Source organism: Pseudoliparis swirei, chromosome 14, assembly GCF_029220125.1.
Source record: "Pseudoliparis swirei isolate HS2019 ecotype Mariana Trench chromosome 14, NWPU_hadal_v1, whole genome shotgun sequence".
Lineage (NCBI taxonomy): Eukaryota > Metazoa > Chordata > Actinopteri > Perciformes > Liparidae > Pseudoliparis > Pseudoliparis swirei.
In genome coordinates this window covers 1,144,566-1,167,505 of record NC_079401.1, presented here as the reverse complement: position 1 = coordinate 1,167,505, position 22,940 = coordinate 1,144,566, and the positions used below count along the sequence as shown (strand labels likewise).

At 51.2% G+C, this 22,940-nt stretch overlaps 1 protein-coding gene across 1 annotated transcript in view; it reads right to left on the bottom strand.

The window, feature by feature from the left end:
* LOC130204785 (zinc finger protein GLI2-like) overlaps positions 1–21,845 on the bottom strand; it is a 36,506-nt gene extending 14,661 nt beyond the window's left edge. The window contains 3 exon segments of the mRNA XM_056431751.1: positions 1–58; positions 5,966–6,052; positions 21,827–21,845. The exon segment at positions 1–58 is cut by the window's left edge and continues 48 nt beyond it. Of these exon segments, the coding sequence (XP_056287726.1) occupies positions 1–58; positions 5,966–6,052; positions 21,827–21,845 (164 nt within the window).
* Between the last annotated feature and the right edge of the window lie 1,095 nt (positions 21,846–22,940).

The window sequence follows — 22,940 nt, the reverse complement described above, 5'->3', positions numbered from 1 at the left end:
TGGTGCCGCATGTCCATCGGGATGGGCGTGTGGAAGGTGGGGAAGAGGTGGGGGGGGGCTGATAAGGAGAAGGAGGAGCAGGAGAAACAGAAAGAGAAAGAGAAGAAGAAAGAGAAAAAGGAGAAAAAGAAGTAGAAGACAAATAAGACACATTTCAAAACAAGACGGCAACATGGTTTCACATGATGATCAATACGTCTTAATAAGTATCAATCAGTGTGACTGGGGGTAAAGACCCCATCTGTGATGTCTTCATAAGAGGGAGCACAGGGGCCTCCTTTGACTGATGCACCTCCTCCTCCTCCTCCTCCTCCTCCTCTTCGTGGTGATGAAGCTTCTCAGGTGGTCAGCTGGTCTCCGGTCTGGATCTCCAGGAATAGATGGAGGTCGTTCCCTCCCGGGTTGATAAACGCTCCGCTGGAGCACATTGTCTCTATTCTCTGACCCGGCTGACGTGAGCATGATGGAGCGCCGGCCTCCAGAGGCCCTGGTCCTCTAGTCCTCTGGTCCTCTGGTCCTCTAGTCCTCCTGGTCCTCTAGTCCTCTGGTCCTCTGGTCCTCTAGTCCTCTAGTCCTCTGGTCCTCTGGTCCTCTAGTCCTCTGGTCCTCTGGTCCTCTGGTCCTCTAGTCCTCTGGTCCTCTAGTCCTCTAGTCCTCCTGGTCCTCTAGTCCTCTGGTCCTCTGGTCCTCTAGTCCTCTGGTCCTCTAGTCCTCTAGTCCTCTGGTCCTCTAGTCCTCTGGTCCTCTGGTCCTCTGGTCCTCTAGTCCTCTGGTCCTCTGGTCCTCTGGTCCTCTGGTCCTCTGGTCCTCTAGTCCTCTGGTCCTCTGGTCCTCTAGTCCTGGTCCTCTGGTCCTCTAGTCCTCTGGTCCTCTAGTCCTCTGGTCCTCTGGTCCTCTAGTCCTCTGGTCCTCTAGTCCTCTGGTCCTCTAGTCCTCTGGTCCTCTAGTCCTCTAGTCCGCTGGTCCTCTGGTCCTCTGGTCCTCTGGTCCTCTGGTCCTCTGGTCCTCTGGTCCTCTTGTCCTCTGGTCCTCTGGTCCTCTGGTCCTCTGGTCCTCTAGTCCTCTGGTCCTCTAGTCCTCTGGTCCTCTGGTCCTCTGGTCCTCTAGTCCTCTGGTCCTCTGGTCCTCTGGTCCTCTGGTCCTCTGGTCCTCTAGTCCTCTGGTCCTCTGGTCCTCTGGTCCTCTAGTCCTCTAGTCCTCTAGTCCTCTGGTCCTCTAGTCCTCTAGTCCTCTGGTCCTCTAGTCCTCTGGTCCTCCTGGTCCTCTGGTCCTCTGGTCCTCTAGTCCTCTGGTCCTCTGGTCCTCTGGTCCTCTAGTCCTCTAGTCCTCCTGGTCCTCTAGTCCTCTGGTCCTCTAGTCCTCTGGTCCTCTGGTCCTCTGGTCCTCTAGTCCTCTAGTCCTCTGGCCCTCTGATCCTCTGGTCCTCTAGTCCTCCTGGTCCTCTAGTCCTCTGGTCCTCTAGTCCTCTGGTCCTCTGGTCCTCTGGCCCTCTGATCCTCTGGTCCTCTAGTCCTCCTGGTCCTCTAGTCCTCTGGTCCTCTAGTTCTCTGGTCCTCTGGTCCTCTAATCCTCTGGTCCTCTGGTCCTCTAGTCCTCTGGTCCTCTAGTCCTCTGGTCCTCTAGTCCTCTGGTCCTCTGGTCCTCTAGTCCTCTGGTCCTCTGGTCCTCTAGTCCTCTAGTCCTCTGGTCCTCTAGTCCTCTGGTCCTCTGGTCCTCTTGTCCTCTAGTCCTCTGGTCCTCTAGTCCTCTAGTCCTCTGGTCCTCTAGTCCTCTGGTCCTCTGGTCCTCTGGTCCTCTAGTCCTCTGGTCCTCTAGTCCTCTGGTCCTCTGGTCCTCTGGCCCTCTGATCCTCTAGTCCTCTGGTCCTCTAGTCCTCTAGTCCTCTGGTCCTCTGGTCCTCTGGTCCTCTAGTCCTCTGGTCCTCTGGTCCTCTGGTCCTCTAGTCCTCTAGTCCTCTGGTCCTCTAGTCCTCTGGCCCTCTGATCCTCTGGTCCTCTAGTCCTCCTGGTCCTCTAGTCCTCTGGTCCTCTAGTCCTCTGGTCCTCTAGTCCTCTAGTCCTCCTGGTCCTCTAGTCCTCTGGTCCTCTAGTCCTCTGGTCCTCTGGTCCTCTGGTCCTCTGGTCCACTGGTCCTCTAGTCCTCTGGTCCTCTAGTCCTCTAGTCCTCTGGCCCTCTGATCCTCTGGTCCTCTAGTCCTCCTGGTCCTCTAGTCCTCTGGTCCTCTAGTCCTCTGGTCCTCTGGTCCTCTGGCCCTCTGATCCTCTGGTCCTCTAGTCCTCCTGGTCCTCTAGTCCTCTGGTCCTCTAGTTCTCCTGGTCCTCTAATCCTCTGGTCCTCTAGTCCTCTGGTCCTCTGTTCCTCTAGTCCTCTGGTCCTCTAGTCCTCCTGGTCCTCCTGGTCCTCCTGGTCCTCCTTGGCTGGGTAAATGTTTTCTAGACCAGGAGTGGCCACCGGGGGCAGCACCGAGCTCACAGAAACATGTCTAAAAGTCTGGATCACAGCTCAACACCCAATGTCTCCATTGATCTGGCTCCTCCCCCTCTGACCCCCACAAAGCAGCGTGTGATGATCACGTGTGACGGCCTCATTAAGTATGCAGATCTCATCAAGTTTCCCCCGCATAAGTTTAGCTTTAGCTTAGCATAAGTTGAAACACGTTGATGCGTGCTGCTGTTCATCCTCTTCGCTGTATGAATGTCCTCTCCTGGAATCTGTTGTGATATAAATGATTTCTTTTATTGTGGCGCTCCAGAACTCCCAGAGAGTGATGGAGGAGGTGAGGGAGCAGCTCTGTGGGAGGAGATGTAGGTCAGGCTGCTCCTCTTCATGGAGTTACAGCTCTGAACACAGAATGCTGAAAATGAGGAGTTTACCTTCTCCTCCTTACTCCTTACTCCTTAGCCTTCTCCTCCTTACTCCTTAGCCTTCTCCTCCTTACTCCTTAACCTTCTCCTCCTTACTCCTTAACCTTCTCCTTAGCCTTCTCCTCCTTACTCCTTAACCTTCTCCTCCTTCCTCCTTCACCTCTGCAGCGCTGTGAACTCTCCACTTTGAATGCAGCTGAAGATCACTTGATGGACAGCTCCAGACCTGTGATGAAGAGTGTGATGAAGAGCATGTGACATGCTGAACGCTGGCCTCTGATTGGCTTCCAAATGGAGGACCTCCACTTCCGACTGATTCATGAGGCGTCAGCAGCCAATCAGGAGCCAGCTCTGTGGCCCGGAGAGAAGGACGGCGCTCCTGCAGAAAGCAATAACTCTCCATTAACCCAACGGGATTAAAGTCTCTCTGTGTGCAGGAGCCGATGTATCACCTCCTCCTCCTCCTCCTCCTCCTCCTCCTCCTCTGAGCCCCTGATTACAGCTGACAGACGCCGGCTGTCACAGAACACACAGGAGCTCGTTTGAGTGTCTTTAGTGGCTCAGAGCGGCGGAGCGGACATCCAGGGAGACGGCGGGCAGAGGTGGGATGTCCTGTTGGAGCCCCCCCCTCCTCCTCCTCCCCCTCCTCCCCCCCTCCCCACCCCTCCTCCTCGGCGTGGCCGGAGCACCTGCGTCCGTCCTAATTGAGTGTCTGTGTCGGATCTTTAAACAAAGTGACGCCCCGGGGCCCGGTGTGCCCCCCCCCTCGGGGCCCGGCCCCGTGACGAATGGTTCTATTAGCGGTCCAGATTGTTAAACTGTGACAAGGCGGCGCGGCCGATTCATCCTGCTGCCCGCTGCACACTGAGCTGTAAATAGCCGCTTGTTTATGTGTAAATAACATATTAAAACTCGGCATTAGAGGTGTTGTGAATAAATAACACGAGGCGGGAATATAAAACACGGGGCTGTGAGGAGGAGGAGGAGGAGGAGGGGGGAAGGAGGAGGAGGAGGGGGAGGAGGAGGAGAGGAGGAGGAGGAGAAGGAGGAGGAGGAGGAGGGGGAGGAAGGGGGAAGGAGGAGGAGGAGGGGGAGGAGGAGGAGGAGGAGGAGGAGGGGGAGGAGGAGGGGGGGAGGAGGAGGAGGAGGAGGTCCACCACCAGCAGCAGCAGGAGGTCCCCCGCTGCAGGTCCACTTGATGCAGGTCAGCCCTGAGTAATGACTCCTCACACAGCGCTGCTCTCTGATTGGTCGAGGCCGCCTCGTCTTCATTTCAGATTACAATACAGGAACACGCCGACAGGGAGGAAGAGTAATGGAGGTGGAGAGGACGACATTACGGTGAGCTCTTATCACAAAGACTTCAACCGAGAGAACAACAAACATCAAGAAAGTCATGTATTCAAGGTGGAGTCCGTAAGGAAAGGGCCTCACCTGTTGGCCACGCCCACCTCATAGCTCTGACTCTCACCTGTTGGCCACGCCCACCTCATAGCTCTGACTCTCACCTGTTGGCCACGCCCACCTCATAGCTCTGACTCTCACCTGTTGGCCACGCCCACCTCATAGCTCTGACTCTCACCTGTTGGCCACGCCCACCTCATAGCTCTGACTCTCACCTGTTGGCCACGCCCACCTCATAGCTCTGACTCTCATCTGTTGGCCACGCCCACCTCATAGCTCTGACTCTCATCTGTTGGCCACGCCCACCTCTGCAGGACCTCTCCTCTCCTCTCCTTTCTCCGGCCTTTCCACAGCCGGACCCCCACCCTCACCTCCACCTGGTCCCCAGCCGGACCCCCACCCTCACCCCCACCTGGTCCCCAGCCGGACCCCCACCCTCACCTCCACCTGGTCCCCAGCCGGACCCCCACCCTCACCCCACCCGGTCCCCACCTCACCCCACCCTCACCTCCACCTGGTCCCCAGCCGGACCCCACCCTCACCCCCACCCGGTCCCCACCTCACCCCACCCTCACCTCCACCTGGTCCCCACCTCACCCCACCCTCACCTCCACCTGGTCCCCAGCCGGACCCCACCCTCACCCCACCCGGTCCCCACCTCACCCCACCCTCACCTCCACCCGGTCCCCACCTCACCCCACCCTCACCTCCACCCGGTCCCCAGCCGGACCCCCACACTCACCTCCACCTGGTCCCCAGCCAGACCCCCACCCTCACCTCCACCCGGTCCCCAGCCAGACCCCCACCCTCACCTCCACCCGGTCCCCACCCTCACCCCCACCCTCACCTCCACCCGGTCCCCAGCCGGACCCCCACCCTCACCTCCACCTGGTCCCCACCCTCACCCCACCCTCACCTCCACCCGGTCCCCAGCCGGACCCCCACCTCACCTCCACCTGGTCCCCAGCCAGACCCCCACCTCACCTCCACCCGGTCCCCAGCCAGACCCCACCCTCACCTCCACCTGGTCCCCACCCTCACCCCCACCCTCACCTCCACCCGGTCCCCAGCCGGACCCCCACCCTCACCTCCACCTGGTCCCCAGCCAGACCCCCACCCTCACCTCCACCCGGTCCCCACCTCACCCCACCCTCACCTCCACCCGGTCCCCAGCCGGGCCCCCACCCTCACCTCCACCTGGTCCCCACCCTCACCCCCACCCTCACCTCCACCCGGTCCCCAGCCGGACCCCCACCCTCACCTCCACCTGGTCCCCAGCCGGACCCCCACCCTCACCTCCACCCGGTCCCCAGCCGGACCCCCACCCTCACCTCCACCCGGTCCCCACCCTCACCCCCACCCTCACCTCCACCCGGTCCCCAGCCGGACCCCCACACTCACCTCCACCTGGTCCCCAGCCGGACCCCCACCCTCACCTCCACCTGGTCCCCAGCTGGACCCCCACCCTCACCTCCACCCGGTCCCCCACCCTCACCTCCACCCGGTCCCCACCCTCACCCCCACCCTCACCTCCACCCGGTCCCCAGCCGGACCCCCACCCTCACCTCCACCTGGTCCCCAGCCGGACCCCCACCCTCACCTCCACCTGGTCCCCAGCCGGACCCCCACCCTCACCTCCACCCGGTCCCCAGCCGGACCCCCACCCTCACCTCCACCTCACAGCCATCAGCTTGTACCTCTCGCCTCCGAGTGTTTCTTCTGCAGCTCGGAGAAGACGTCCATGTCGCCTCCTCGCGACGGGAAGTCTCCTTCACCAAAGAGCTCTGGAGGAGGAGAGAGGAGCAAAGTGTGAAGAGTGCACGTGAAGAGTGCACGTGAAGAGTGCACGTGAAGAGTGCACGTGAAGAGTGCACGTGAGGGACAGTCGACATAAACACACCTTTACTGTCGAGGAGATTTAAAGGTTATTTTAGCATATACTTATATACTTGTATTTAGTTTGTTGTTCTCGCAGAGAGGGTTCATGTCCAGTCCAGTTTCCTCCTGCAGGAGCAGCAGGAGCAGCAGGACTCCTCCAGGTGAGTCCTCCTCCATTAGAGGGGTTCCCTGCGTCTCCTCTTGAGTTATTGGAGTCTTTTCCTCTCAAAAGGTCACCAGCACGCCGTCGCGCCTCCTTCCCGAGGGCCACTTGCTGGAATTTATGGCCGCCCCGCACCTCCTCCTCTGAATAACAGCGCCCCGTAAAAAAAGCCCGGGTCTTAAATAGAACGGGGGGGGGGGTGTTGTTTATCGAGAAGCGGAGGAGGAACAAACAGAGGCGAGCGCTGACATCTGGATTTATCCCCACTTCACACTCTTAACTGGAGGAGGAGGAGGAGGAGGCTCCCACCTGACCTCACACCTTCATTCAGATGAAAGCTGTTGAGGTCAAAGGTCGAGCTGCAGGTACGAGGAGGTGCTTCTGCGTCTCCTGCTCCGACCCCCGACCTCCTTCTGGACCAAATGGTCCTCTGGCTGTTTACAGCCTCCGTTTGGGCCTCAGGCCTCCTGTTGAGCAGCACCTCCTGCAAGACTCCCACTTTGATCCTCACCCTCACACGAGGAGGCGACCAGCAGCTCGCTGACTCACAAGGAGTAACGGGGACTCACAAGGAGTCACGAGGAGTCACAAGGAGTCACGGGGACTCACAAGGAGTCACGAGGAGTCACAAGGAGTCACGGGGACTCACAAGGAGTCACAAGGAGTCACAAGGAGTCACAAGGAGTCACGGGGACTCACAAGGAGTCACGGGGAGTCACGAGGAGTCACAAGGAGTCACGGGGACTCACAAGGAGTCACGAGGAGTCACAAGGAGTCACGGGGACTCACAAGGAGTCACGAGGAGTCACAAGGAGTCACGGGGACTCACAAGGAGTCACGGGGAGTCACGAGGAGTCAGGGACTCACAAGGGGTCACGAGGAGTCACAAGGAGTCACGGGGACTCACAAGGAGTCACGAGGAGTCACAAGGAGTCACGGGGACTCACAAGGAGTCACGGGGAGTCACAAGGAGTCACGGGGACTCACAAGGAGTCACGGGGACTCACAAGGAGTCACGAGGAGTCACAAGGAGTCACGGGGACTCACAAGGAGTCACGAGGAGTCACAAGGAGTCACGAGGAGTCACAAGGAGTCACGAGTCACGGGGACTCACAAGGAGTAACGAGGAGTCACAAGGAGTCACGGGGACTCACAAGGAGTCACGAGGAGTCACAAGGAGTCACGAGGAGTCACAAGGAGTCACGAGGAGTCACAAGGAGTAACGGGGACTCACAAGGAGTCACGAGGAGTCACAAGGAGTCACGAGGAGTCACAAGGAGTCACGAGGAGTCACAAGGAGTAACGGGGACTCACAAGGAGTAACGGGGACTCACAAGGAGTCACGAGGAGTCACAAGGAGTAACGGGGACTCACAAGGAGTCACGGGGACTCACAAGGAGTCACGAGGAGTCACAAGGAGTCACGGGGACTCACAAGGAGTCACGAGGAGTCACAAGGAGTCACGGGGACTCACAAGGAGTCACGAGGAGTCACGGGGACTCACAAGGAGTCACGGGGAGTCACAAGGAGTAACGGGGACTCACAAGGAGTCACAAGGAGTCACGGGGACTCACAAGGAGTCACAAGGAGTCACGGGGACTCACAAGGAGTCACGAGGAGTCACAAGGAGTCACGAGGAGTCACAAGGAGTCACGAGGAGTCACAAGGAGTAACGGGGACTCACAAGGAGTCACGGGAGTCACAAGGAGTCACGGGGACTCACAAGGAGTCACGAGAGTCACGAGGAGTCACGGGACTCACAAGGAGTCAACGGGACTCACAAGGAGTCACGGGACTCACAAGGAGTCACGAGGTCAAGGAGTCAGGGACTCACAAGGAGTCACGGGACTCACAAGGAGTCACGAGGAGTCACAAGGAGTCACGGGACTCACAAGGAGTCACGAGGTCAGGGAGTCACAAGGAGTCACAAGGAGTCACGAGTCACAAGGAGTCACGGGGACTCACAAGGAGTAACGGGGACTCACAAGGAGTCACGAGGAGTCACAAGGAGTCACGGGGAGTCACGAGGAGTCACGGGGAGTCACAAGGAGTCACAAGGAGTCACAAGGAGTCACGAGGACTCACAAGGAGTAACGGGGAGTCACAAGGAGTAACGGGGAGTCACAAGGAGTAACGGGGACTCACAAGGAGTCACAAGGAGTCACGGGGACTCACAAGGAGTCACGAGGAGTCACGAGGAGTCACGGGGAGTCACGAGGAGTAACGGGGACTCACAAGGAGTCACGAGGAGTCAAGGAGTAACGGGGACTCACAAGGAGTAACGGGGACTCACAAGGAGTAACGGGGACTCACAAGGAGTCACGAGGAGTCACAAGGAGTCACGGGGACTCACAAGGAGTCACGAGGAGTCACAAGGAGTCACGAGGAGTCACAAGGAGTAACGGGGACTCACAAGGAGTAACGGGGACTCACAAGGAGTCACGAGGAGTCACAAGGGGACTCACAAGGAGACACGAGGAGTCACAGGGAGTAACGGGGAGTCACAGGAGTCACGGGAGTCACAAGGAGTCACGGGACTCACAAGGAGTCACGAGGAGTCACAGGAGTCACAAGGAGTCACAAGGAGTCACGGGGACTCACAAGGAGTCACGAGGAGTCACGAGGAGTCACAAGGAGTCACGGGGACTCACAAGGAGTCACGAGGAGTCACAAGGAGTAACGGGGACTCACAAGGAGTCACGAGGAGTCACAAGGAGTCACAAGGAGTCACGAGGAGTCACGGGGAGTCACAAGGAGTCACGAGGAGTCACAAGGAGTCACGAGGAGTCACAAGGAGTCACAAGGAGTCACGAGGAGTCACGGGGAGTCACGAGGAGTCACGGGGACTCACAAGGAGTCACGAGGAGTCACAAGGAGTCACGAGGAGTCACAAGGAGTCACGGGGACTCACAAGGAGTAACGGGGACTCACAAGGAGTCACGAGGAGTCACAAGGAGTCACGAGGAGTCACAAGGAGTAACGGGGACTCACAAGGAGTCACGAGGAGTCACAAGGAGTCACGGGGAGTCACAAGGAGTCACGAGGAGTCACAAGGAGTCACGAGGAGTCACAAGGAGTCACAAGGAGTCACGAGGAGTCACGGGGAGTCACGAGGAGTCACGGGGACTCACAAGGAGTCTGAGGACCCACAAGGAGTCACGAGGAGTCACAAGGAGTCACGGGGAGTCACGAGGAGTCACGGGGAGTCACAAGGAGTAACGGGGAGTCACAAGGAGTAACGGGGAGTCACAAGGAGTAACGGGGACTCACAAGGAGTCACAAGGAGTCACGGGGACTCACAAGGAGTCACGAGGAGTCACAAGGAGTAACGGGGAGTCACAAGGAGTAACGGGGACTCACAAGGAGTCACGAGGAGTCACGAGGAGTAACGATGAGTCACTGGGAGTCACGAGGAGTAACGCGGAGTCACAAGGAGTCACGAGGGAGTAAGGAGTCACAAGGAGTCACGAGGAGTCACGGAGTCACGAGGAGTCACGAGTCACAAGGAGTCACAAGGAGTAACGGGGACTCACAAGGAGTCACGAGGAGTCACGAGGAGTAACGGGGAGTCACAAGGAGTCACGAGGAGTAACGGGGAGTCACAAGGAGTCACGAGGAGTAACGGGGAGTCACGAGGAGTCACGAGGAGTCACAAGGAGTCACGGGGAGTAACGGGGAGTCACGAGGAGTAACGATGAGTCACTGGGAGTCACGAGGAGTAACGATGAGTCACAAGGAGTAACGATGAGTCACGAGGAGTCACGAGGAGTCACGAGGAGTCACGAGGAGTCACGAGGAGTCACGGGGAGTCAAGGTATGTGATGCCTCCTGTTGGTCCACTGATTGATCTCTGAGTACTTGTGTCATTATGGGGGGGGGGGGGGTCTCCTCATGCTCTGCACTGCGTCTTCTTCTGTGGTGGAGGAGCCGCTCGTCCCTCCAGGAGTTCATTAAGGACGCATCAGAGGAGGTCCGACAGCAAGGAGGAGGAACTAGAGCCCCCCCCCCCCCCCCAGAAGAGCAGAGAGATGACCTCAGCAATCAAAGGAAAAGAGGAAACATCTCACAGAATTATTTCAGGCTTTTTGCTTTTTTTTTAAGGCATTTTTTTCATGAGGATAAAAAAATAAAAAATCTGCTGCTGGAAATAAATGAAACATCAAAGTGGAGAAATATATTTAAATGTTGAGGAAAATAGTTTTTTGTGAATTAATCCCAGAACCAATTAATTCTTAATATTCATCTCTGACGCACAGATGAATCAGTAATAATAAGAAGTAATAGAACAAATAATGATAATAATAGTAATAATAGTAGTAATAATAATATTGAAAATAATAATAATAGTACAAATAATAATTAAAAAGCAGGGTTTTTTTAAAGGATTGTGGCCTTTTTAAACTTCCAGGATAAATTAATGCCCGCTGCTAAAAATTATTTTCATTATTTTAACGATAAATTAATAATAGTTTGTTTCCCTTTAATATCTAAACTCACTGAGATCCTTTAAATAATATGATAATGATAATATATTTATATTTATATATATGTATATATATATAAATATATATATATATAAATGTTTATAGATAGTCTCTCCCGGTGTGGTGCGCGAGCCGCGCGGCGCACATGGCGGAGCAACTCACCCGAAGTGTCCCGGGCTCCTCTCGACTCCTCCGCCTCCTCCTTCCACCTCCTCCTCGCGACTCCTCGGCCTTCTTCCACCTCCTCCTCGCAACTCCTCCTCCTCTCTCCACCTCCTCCTCTCTCCTCAGAGTGAAACTTTAAAAAGAAAAAGAAGAGCGAACCATCAGCAGGAGCTGCGCGCGGCTTCCTGCAGGAGTTTAGTCCTTGTGAGGGGGGGCAGGGGGGGCAGGGGGGGCCGGGGGGGACCGGATCCTCCGGAGCTCAAACTAACGGAGGAGAACTCGAGAAGTGAGGAGGAGCGGAAGTTCAGCGGGGGGCTGCGGGCTTCACCGCCCCCCCCTCCTCCTCCCCCTCCTCCTCCTCATAATCAAACAGATTATTGATCAATTCAATATTTAACAGTGAGTTTAAATAATAATAATAAATGTATCTTAAACCGATTAAATCACTTTTATTCAAAAGTGTCATTAATGTCAATTTGTATTTTATATATTTTTGTTTTATTCACTTTTATTGTCCCGATAGTTTTCAGCGTTTTGTTTAAATAAATAAATAAATCAAACATATTGATTAATATTTAGAGATTTGGGGTCTAAATTATTACAAACTGACTATTGTTGTATTATCGCGTGACATTAATATTTATTAATCAACTTTACATTAAAGATGTTTGAGGGACGTCATGCAGCCAAACGGCAGAAATATTAAGAATTTAATTCCACATTAAAACGATGAACTTATTTGTATTTATTTGTTAGTGTTCATATTTAATTTAGTTCGTATTTATAGGACAATAACTTTTATTGATTAAATATCTGTTTAACACAATATTTCATATTGATTTCATTCCAGGATCAATACGCCGATAACAAGTCGAAATGCATGATGGGAAGTGGGGTTCAGGCGCCACCTGGTGGTCGACTGTGGGAACTGCAGGTATTTATCAGATCAATAAGAATCACATTGAACACGTTATAAAGTAGATTTATAAATTCATGTTGGTTTTAAATGTAATGACTTTATGGATCAATTTATAACTTTATAAGTTTTACAACTCAAACATCAAACTTAAATCCTTTAATATAAAATACATCTCGAGTTCATCCAGATGTTTAAAAAGCTCAAAGTCAGATTGACGGATGAAAAGAGATAATAAATGTGTTTATTGTATTTTTTAATTATAATAATGATCAATAAATCAAACCCGTATTCAAAAGGGATTCAATTGAGTTTTATGTGTGTTTTATTTCTAATAAACACTTCAATCTATTCTTATTTATAGTTTATTGAGTTAGTAAATTCATATATGAATAAATATATTTAAATATATGGAATTAGAAATGATTGAAATGTGGTGAGAATAATAATCGATCACTTTAGGATTTAGATTAATATTTGTAAAAAAGACAACAGCTCCCTCTCTTGGACAAACTAGAAACATACAACAATAACAAATTAATGATAGCACAACCATCTTATTAATTCTCTACTTATTTGTATAAATATAAAATTATCCTATTTGAACATTTCTATAAACTTTAAATGGAAATTGATACATTATTTAAATAAATAAAAATCTCTATAAATATGTGACGTGTGAGTCCTCTGTTAACAAAAACATATCTCTGAACTCCTGGGAATAAAAAGGCTTTACTACATTTCCCATAATGCATCTGTACTATTGCTGCAACTTCATACGTTTTTTATTTTTAGCTCAAATCTGTTTCACTAACAATGACCACGCTGATAGCGATATGAGTTTGATCGGTTTATTGCGAAAGAGAGAAAAAGGAAAAGGGGTCGAGTGGAACGGGATGACGGTCGAGGGGTAAGAGGTAAGGGAGGTAGAGGGGTTAGGTGGGTGTGAGAGAGAGAGAGAGAAGGTCGGCGGGGTGAGACGGCGGGTTGCCGGTGTCCCGGTAGCTGCGGGAACGGGGAGTGGAGACTCGTGGGTGGGGGTTGTCTCCTCTTGAAGCTTCGGAAGGCTGAATCCCCCGTTCCTGTGAGGGAGAGAGGATGGTATGTTTTTGAAAAAGGGGTTGGGGGGGAGGGATGTAGAGACAGAGTTACGGGGAGATGGGCAGGTGTGCTCGGTTTAAATGCTCTCGTACGCGGAAGTGAGCTACGTTCGGGGCGTGGTCATTGCTCCCGAACTAAGTTCTGTAAAACTCCATTTAAACTTTTAAAAGATAATAATTTGAGGAATGAAGATTTTCTTTTTCTAAAAGTTTTTCGAAAGTTTTACTAAAAATTAAATTACAGTTAATAAAATAAAAAGTAATACAATTTAATTGAACAAAAATAAATGAAAGTTAGAACGTTTGGTCGGTTAATTTAATTTTTCAGTGCGTCTTACAGTTTTTTTCGATTGCTAAACGACAGCGGGCACAACTGGAGTCACATGTGCAAAACTCTAACTACAGTCTGCACTACCAACAGTCACCTGAGGTAACACTTCACATCACCTGCAAAACTCATTCCAAGCAACACAACTCTTCACACATGGCTCAAAACACGCTCAGTGCAGCCAAACACTGCACAGCCCTCACTGAGGTAACACACACTGAGGTAACACACTGAGGTAACACACACTGAGGTAACACACTGAGGTAACACACTGAGGTAACACACTGAGGTAACACACTGAGGTAACACACACTGAGGTAACACACACTGAGATAACACACTGAGGTAACACACACTGAGGTAACACACACTGAGGTAACACACTGAGGTAACACACTGAGGTAACACACACTGAGGTAACACACACTGAGGTAACACTGAGGTAACACACTGAGGTAACACACTGAGGTAACACACTGAGGTAACACACACTGAGGTAACACACTGAGGTAACACACTGAGGTAACACACTGAGGTAACACACACTGAGGTAACACACTGAGGTAACACACACTGAGGTAACACACACTGAGGTAACACACTGAGGTAACACACTGAGGTAACACACACTGAGGTAACACACACTGAGGTAACACACACTGAGGTAACACACACTGAGGTAACACACAGTAACACACACTGAGGTAACACACTGAGGTAACACACTGAGGTAACACACTGAGGTAACACACACTGAGGTAACACACACTGAGGTAACACACTGAGGTAACACACACTGAGGTAACACACTGAGGTAACACACTGAGGTAACACACACTGAGGTAACACACTGAGGTAACACACACTGAGGTAACACACACTGAGGTAACACACTGAGGTAACACACTGAGGTAACACACTGAGGTAACACACACTGAGGTAACACACTGAGGTAACACACTGAGGTAACACACACTGAGGTAACACACTGAGGTAACACACACTGAGGTAACACACTGAGGTAACACACTGAGGTAACACACACTGAGGTAACACACTGAGGTAACACACTGAGGTAACACACTGAGGTAACACACTGAGGTAACACACTGAGGTAACACACACTGAGGTAACACACACTGAGGTAACACACTGAGGTAACACACTGAGGTAACACACACTGAGGTAACACACTGAGGTAACACACACTGAGGTAACACACTGAGGTAACACACTGAGGTAACACACACTGAGGTAACACACTGAGGTAACACACACTGAGGTAACACACACTGAGGTAACACACTGAGGTAACACACTGAGGTAACACACACTGAGGTAACACACACTGAGGTAACACACACTGAGGTAACACACACTGAGGTAACACACACTGAGGTAACACACACTGAGGTAACACACTGAGGTAACACACACTGAGGTAACACACACTGAGGTAACACACACTGAGCATCAAACACCAATACAGAAAATACTAACTTTTCATCTTTACAGTTTGAACAATTTCAGTGACTTCAAACAAAGTAATATTTTCTTCATAGAAAAGAGTGACATTCGTTCACATGATTTATAAATGTTTTAGAACATAACAATTCTTTAAGGTAAATTAAAATTAGCAGTTTGCTTCAATAGTCTGTAGGAATTTACGGAATTACAGTAATGAGAAGAAAAACAGTAGAAACTAAAAGTTCATACTGTAATTCGAACAAATAATTGAGGGTCTAATCCTGCCTCAAGCATCAGGCCACATGTTGTCATCAACATCACATCTCATGTCTCTCTGGCCACCTGGGGAAGAACCTTCTGGAGGGCCTGATCCACCTGGCAGGCCTCTGGACTCGTGTCCTCACATCCGGCACGCATGGCTTCCAAAAGAGACATTTGATCCTGTGGGTGGTGACCAACACTTGGTTCACGGCATTACATTACATGCTCTATAAGTGGAGCCCTTATTCCATCTGCAATAACAGCTCTTTGTCTTCCTCCACGCATCCCCCTCTCCCTGCCACCTTCTCCCTCCACGAACCCGTCTTCCTTGTTCCATTTACAAAATGAGTCTTTCTGAGCTCTACCTATATACAGGACTGTCTCAGAAAATTAGAATATTGTGATGAAGTTCTTTATTTTCTGTAATGCAATTCAAAAAACAAAAATGTCATGCATTCTGGATTCATTACAAATCAACTGAAATATTGCAAGCCTTTTATTCTTTTATTATTGCTGATTATGGTTTACAGCTTAAGAAAACTCAAATATCCTATTTCTAAATATTAGAATATCATGAAAATGTATACTAGTAGGGTATTAAACAAATCACTTGAATTGTCTAATTAACTCGAAACACCTGCAAGGGTTTCCTGAGCCTTGACAAACACTCAGCTGTTATAAATCTTTTTTTTTACTTGGTCTGAGGAAATATTAACATTTTATGAGATAGGATTTTAGAGTTCTCTTAAGCTGTAAGCCATAATCAGCAATATTAAAAGAATAAAAGGCTTGCAATATTTCAGTTGATTTGTAATGAATCCAGAATGCATGACATTTTTGTTTTTTTAATTGCATTACAGAAAATAAAGAACTTTATCACAATATTCTAATTTTCTGAGACAGTCCTGTATATATAAGTGTGTATTCACTAACAAGTCTAAAACAAGACACCTGCTTAGCCTTTCAGCTGAAATTGCAATCAGCAGTGTTTGAAAGGCACCAGGCTGAACTCTATTCCGTTTTGAATGTGTGGTTCACAGTTTTGACAGCAGTGTGTTAGCATTTGAACAAAGCGCTGTACATCCACAGTGTTGTGCAGGTTGTGGTTAAAGTCATGGGATAAGTGTGTAGAGTTTTGAAAACTGTGTTCAAGCAATGAAAAACAAACTAGAGTTTGGTCCACAATGAACTGCTGCTAGTCAGACTGGAGTTAGAGGTCATGTGACTCCAGTTGTGCCCGCTGTCGCTTAGCTAACGAAAAAAACTGTAAATATGATTTTAATCTGATGTCGTGCTTCATGTTTGTTTTATTCAACAATAAATATAACAGAAGGTTAAAAGGTTAAATTCCAGGATGAAGACAGAAACACATGCTGGGCGACCTTTGACCTTTAATATCCTCTGAGTGTGTTTGGGCCTCCCCGCTCCTCCGTATCAGATATGCTGAATGAGGACACGCCTCCTCCCGTGACCTCATAAGTGAGAGCTGCTCTGATGACTTCATATCAACGCGTGTTGTTTCACACTCTGGTTGTCAGGGGGGTCCTCCTGGACCCTGGACCAGAGCAGGACCGGAGACCTTCAGACAAAGACCCGCTTCAAGTCTTTGAAATCAACCAGGAGCAGATCCACGTCGTCAGGGAGGAAACAGGAAGTAGAGGGACTTCCTCTCAGTGCTGGAGGAAGTAGACGAGGAAGTCCACCAGCAACCAGGTAGGCCTCCATCCTCGTGGTCTCAAGCTAACGGAGTCGTTTAAAAGTTGAACCCGAGTAGCTTAGTTGCTAACGTGTATAGCGTCCGTTAGCATGATAGCTTCATCAAAGCGCAGCTGGAGTCACAACTGTAAATCTCCTTCGGTACAGCTCGTTACCATGGCAACACATTGCAGACGCTTCTCATGGACTTGGACATTCAGTTCTGAGCCTGAGTTCTGGATGGTACCAGGGTCCCCAGAGGAACCGCCCCATGCACCGGACCCCCAGAGGGTCTGCAGGTGTTCCTCCAGCTGGGGACACGTCACTCTGAAACAAAGATGGCCGTGTTCCTTTCAGGCCACCAGTGGTCGGACAATCCTCGGTCCATTGAGGACCCCCAGCCCCCTCAGGTTCCCACGAGTGTCTCTACAGGTCTGCTGGCTGCCGGCCAACCGGAGCCAACCAGTCTTTCAGGGACCCATCAGGGTCTGTCCCCGGGGACAATGAGGTCCCTCGGGTCCCCCGCCAGGCTCCGCCCATCTCGCTAGCCGGTGACACCGATTCATTCACGCCCAGCGGGGCCGTCACTCGTCTCTTGGAACAGGAACCGGCCTCCATGGTCCCCCTAGTGGCTGGGTCCACATGGTCTGGAACGAGACCAGTAAGTCCACCTGCTGGCTGCAGCGTCTCCACCAGCAGAAGACTTCACTTCACCAGTACCTCTGGTGTAAAGAGTGGTTTTAGTACTTATATATATATATATGTATATGTATTAATGGAGGAGAAACAGGAGAACACAAGTGAGTCAAGTCTCTGGCTCCTAATTAATTTCCTAATCTGCCCGGCAACGTGGCCCCGCTGCTCCCCAGATGATCCGGTCCTCAAAGACCATGGAGGACTTGGGTCTGGCTGGAGGCTCTCGGGCTCACGAGCCGCCGGCTGGAGGACGGAAGAGGATCCGTGTCTTTGTGCTTCTGGGCCTCATGTGGGGCATCATAGTGGGGCATCATAGTGGGTCATCATAGTGGGGCATCATAGTGGGACATCATAGTGGGACATCATAGTGGGGCATCATAGTGGGACATCATAGTGGGTCATCATAGTGGGACATCATAGTGGGACATCATAGTGGGGCATCATAGTGGGACATCATAGTGGGACATCATAGTGGGGCATCATAGTGGGACATCATAGTGGGGCATCATAGTGGGACATCATAGTGGGACATCATAGTGGGGCATCATAGTGGGACATCATAGTGGGACATCATAGTGGGTCATCATAGTGGGACATCATAGTGGGGCATCATAGTGGGACATCATAGTGGGTCGTCATAGTGGGACATCATAGTGGGACATCATAGTGGGTCATCATAGTGGGACATCATAGTGGGGCATCATAGTGGGTCATCATAGTGGGACATCATAGTGGGGCATCATAGTGGGACATCATAGTGGGACATCATAGTGGGTCATCATAGTGGGACATCATAGTGGGGCATCATAGTGGGGCATCATAGTGGGGCATCATAGTGGGACATCATAGTGGGACATCATAGTGGGGCATCATAGTGGGGCATCGTAGTGGGACATCATAGTGGGGCATCATAGTGGGACATCATAGTGGGGCATCATAGTGGGCATCATAGTGACATCATAGTGGGGCATCATAGTGGGGCATCATAGTGGGACATCATAGTGGGACATCATAGTGGGTCATCATAGTGGGACATCATAGTGGGGCATCATAGTGGGACATCATAGTGGGACATCATAGTGGGTCATCATAGTGGGACATCATAGTGGGACATCATAGTGGGACATAGTGGGACATCATAGTGGGACATCATAGTGGGACATCATAGTGGGACATAGTGGGACATCATAGTGGGACATCATAGTGGGACATCATAGTGGGGCATCATAGTGGGACATCATAGTGGGACATCATAGTGGGTCATCATAGTGGGACATCATAGGGACATGGCAGTGGGGCATCATAGTGGGACATCATAGTGGGACATCATAGTGGGACATCATAGTGGGACATCATAGTGGGACATCATAGTGGGGCATCATAGTGGGACATCATAGTGGGACATCATAGTGGGACATAGTGGGACATCATAGTGGGACATCATAGTGGGACATCATAGTGGGTCATCATAGTGGGACATCATAGTGGGACATCATAGTGGGACATCATAGTGGGACATCATAGTGGGACATCATAGTGGGACATCATAGTGGGTCATCATAGTGGGACATCATAGTGGGACATCATAGTGGGACATCATAGTGGGACATAGTGGGACATCATAGTGGGACATCATAGTGGGGCATCATAGTGGGACATCATAGTGGGACATCATAGTGGGGCATCATAGTGGGTCATCATAGTGGGACATCATAGTGGGACATCATAGTGGGACATCATAGTGGGACATCATAGTGGGACATAGTGGGACATCATAGTGGGACATCATAGTGGGACATCAGTGGGGTCATAGTGGGACATCATAGTGGGACATCATAGTGGGACATCATAGTGGGACATCATAGTGGGACATCAGTGGTCATCATAGTGGGACATCATAGTGGGACATCATAGTGGGACATCATAGTGGGACATCATAGTGGGACATCATAGTGGGTCATCATAGTGGGACATCATAGTGGGACATCATCATAGTGGGACATCATAGTGGGTCATCATAGTGGGACATCATAGTGGGACATCATAGTGGGACATCATAGTGGGACATCATAGTGGGTCATCATAGTGGGACATCATAGTGGGACATCATAGTGGGACATCATAGTGGGACATCATAGTGGGACATCATAGTGGGACATAGTGGGACATCATAGTGGGACATCATAGTGGGACATCATAGTGGGACATCATAGTGGGACATCATAGTGGGACATCATAGTGGGACATCATAGTGGGACATCATAGTGGGTCATCATAGTGGGACATCATAGTGGGACATCATAGTGGGTCATCATAGTGGGACATCATAGTGGGACATCGTAGTGGGGCATCATAGGGTCATCAGTGGGACATCATAGTGGGACATCATAGTGGGACATCATAGTGGGTCATCATAGTGGGACATCATAGTGGGACATCATGGTGGGACATCAGTGGGGACATCATAGTGGGACATCATAGTGGCATCATAGTGGCATCATAGTGGCATCATAGTGGCATCATAGTGGCATCATAGTGGCATCATAGTGGCATCATAGTGGCATCATAGTGGCATCATAGTGGCATCATAGTGGCATCATAGTGGGATCATAGTGGGTCATCATAGTGGGACATCATAGTGGGACATCATAGTGGGACATCATAGTGGGTCATCATAGTGGGACATCATAGTGGGACATCATAGTGGGACATCATAGTGGGTCATCATAGTGGGACATAGTGGGTCATCATAGTGGGACATCATAGTGGGACATCATAGTGGGACATCATAGTGGGACATCAGTGGAGTGGGCATCATAGTGGGTCATCATAGTGGGTCATCATAGTGGGACATCATAGTGGGTCATCATAGTGGGACATCATAGTGGGTCATCATAGTGGGACATCATAGTGGGACATCATAGTGGGACATCATAGTGGGACATCATAGTGGGTCATCATAGTGGGACATCATAGTGGGACATCATAGTGGGTCATCATAGTGGGACATCATAGTGGGTCATCATAGTGGGACATCATAGTGGGTCATCATAGTGGGACATCATAGTGGGTCATCATAGTGATCATAGTGGGTCATCATAGTGGGACATCATAGTGGGTCATCATAGTGGGACATCATAGTGGGACATCATAGTGGGTCATCATAGTGGGACATCATAGTGGGACATAGTGGGACATCATAGTGGGACATCATAGTGGGTCATCATAGTGGGACATCATATGGGACATCAGTGGACATCATAGTGGGACATCATAGTGGACATCATAGTGGGACATCATGGTGACCTCACCTGTGACCTCAGTGACCTCAGCAGTGACCTCAGTGTGACCTCATGTGACTCACCTGTGACCTCAGTGTGGGACCTCAAATCAAGTGGGACCTCATAGTGTGACCTCAAAGTGTGACCTGTGACCTCATGTGGACCTCATGGTGACGCGGTGACCTGTGGTGATGCCTACCTGTGACCTCACCTGTGACCTCACGTGTGACCTCACGTGTGACCTCACGTGTGACCTCACCTGTGACCTCACGTGTGACCTCACCTGTGACCTCACCTGTGACCTCACGTGTGACCTCACCTGTGACCTCACCTGTGACCTCACGTGTTCACCCGGACCTGAGACCAGGAGCTTCACTCTGAGGGGACCAAGGGAGACCAGACCCACCAACAGCCTCACAAAGCACAGATTTGTGATGAACAGTTTAACACCTCAAGAACTCGTGTGAGGCTGTGTGTGTAAAGTGTGTGTCCGTCTGTGTGTCCCTGTGTGTGTGTGGGTGTGTGTGTGTGTGTGTGTGTCTGTGTGTGTCTGTGTGTTCTGTGTGTGTCTGTGTGTGTGTCTGTGTGTGTGTGTGTGTGTGTGTGTCTGTGTGTGTGTGTGTGTGAGTCTGGGGTCAGTAGTCTGGGGTCAGTAGTCTGGGGGTCAGTCAGTAGTCTGGGGTCAGTCAGTAGTCTGGGGGTCAGTAGTCTGGGGGTCAGTCAGTAGTCTGGGGTCAGTCAGTAGTCTGGGGGTCAGTAGTCTGGGGGTCAGTAGTCTGGGGGTCAGTCAGTAGTCTGGGGTCAGTCAGTAGTCTGTGTGTCAGTAGTCTGGGGGTCAGTAGTCTGGGGGTCAGTCAGTAGTCTGGGGGTCAGTCAGTAGTCTGGGGTCAGTAGTCTGTGTGTCAGTAGTCTGGGGGTCAGTAGTCTGGGGGTCAGTCAGTAGTCTGGGGTCAGTCTGGGGTCAGTCAGTAGTCTGTGTGTCAGTAGTCTGGGGGTCAGTAGTCTGGGGGTCAGTAGTCTGGTCTCTGCAGGACCACCAGACCACCTGCAGCCGGCGGCCACTAGGGGGCAGTGAGCGGCTGTGAGACCAGCAGACCTCTGGGGCGTTGAACTTGGAGGTTTACCTCTGAGCTCCAGGTGCATGCTGGGAGTTGATCACATGGCTGCCTCATCCATCACTGAGGTGTGTGTGTGTGTGTGTGTGTCTCTCTGTGTGTGTGTGTGTGTGTGTGTGTGTGTGTCTGTTTCCATATATCTCTCACGTTACATATTTCAGAGAAAACTTTCAAAACGTTCTTTTTGTACCCAGAATGCTCCTGTGCGAGTGACTGATGGCGTGGAGGTCAAAGGTCAGCGGGCGTAACATAATCTCTGTGACCTGCAGGTCAAACTGAGGGATTAGTTCACAGAGGAATGTGAATATGATGTCAATATGAACGCTACGCGTCGCTAACGCTGAGCCTTTAAACCAGAGATCAGAGACTGGAGGAGGAAGGTGAAGGGATGAAGACGAGGGAGGTGTGTTCACCTGCTGGTAGTGTCACACCTTCATCATCTTCATCACCTTCATCACACCTTGAAACCAAGACGTTCTTCTCAAATCAAAAGATAGAAACATGTTTTAAGAAGCTGAATCATTGTCAGCGTGTTTCTCTTCATCTTCTTCATCTTGGTCTTCGTCAGCTTCGGGGAACACAGAACCCACGACAGGTCGTCTGTAGGAAGATTGTGGAGGTCAAAGGTCACGACCGATGACAAACGACCCGCAGACTGGAGGGAGGACCAGGAGGAGAGCAGCTCCTCTGGACCACTTGACCTGAAGGAGGAGACGTGTGCTCCCCGAAGGCCCTCCTGACCCCTCTGACCCCTGACCCCTCTTCATCAAACCCGGCCCGCTCGGCAGGGACCAGGAGGACCTCCAGTTCCTCCTGGTCTCTGGAGAGGACCAGGGACCAGGAGGACCTCCAGTTCCTCCTGGTCTCTGGTCCTCTCCAGAGACCAGGAGGACCTCTAGTTCCTCCTGGTCTCTGGAGAGGACCAGGGACCAGGAGGAGCTGGAGGTCCTCCTGGTCCCTGGTCCCCTGAGGCCTGCTTGGAGCTCGTGACTCAGCAGGTGTAGGAGTGAGTGTGTGAGGAGGTAAAGATCACTGAGGAGGTGCTTTGTGCTTCCTCCCCCCTCGCCGACCTCCTCGTGATGAAGAGGTCACTTTGAACCTCTCAGCAGGCGGCGCTCCGGAG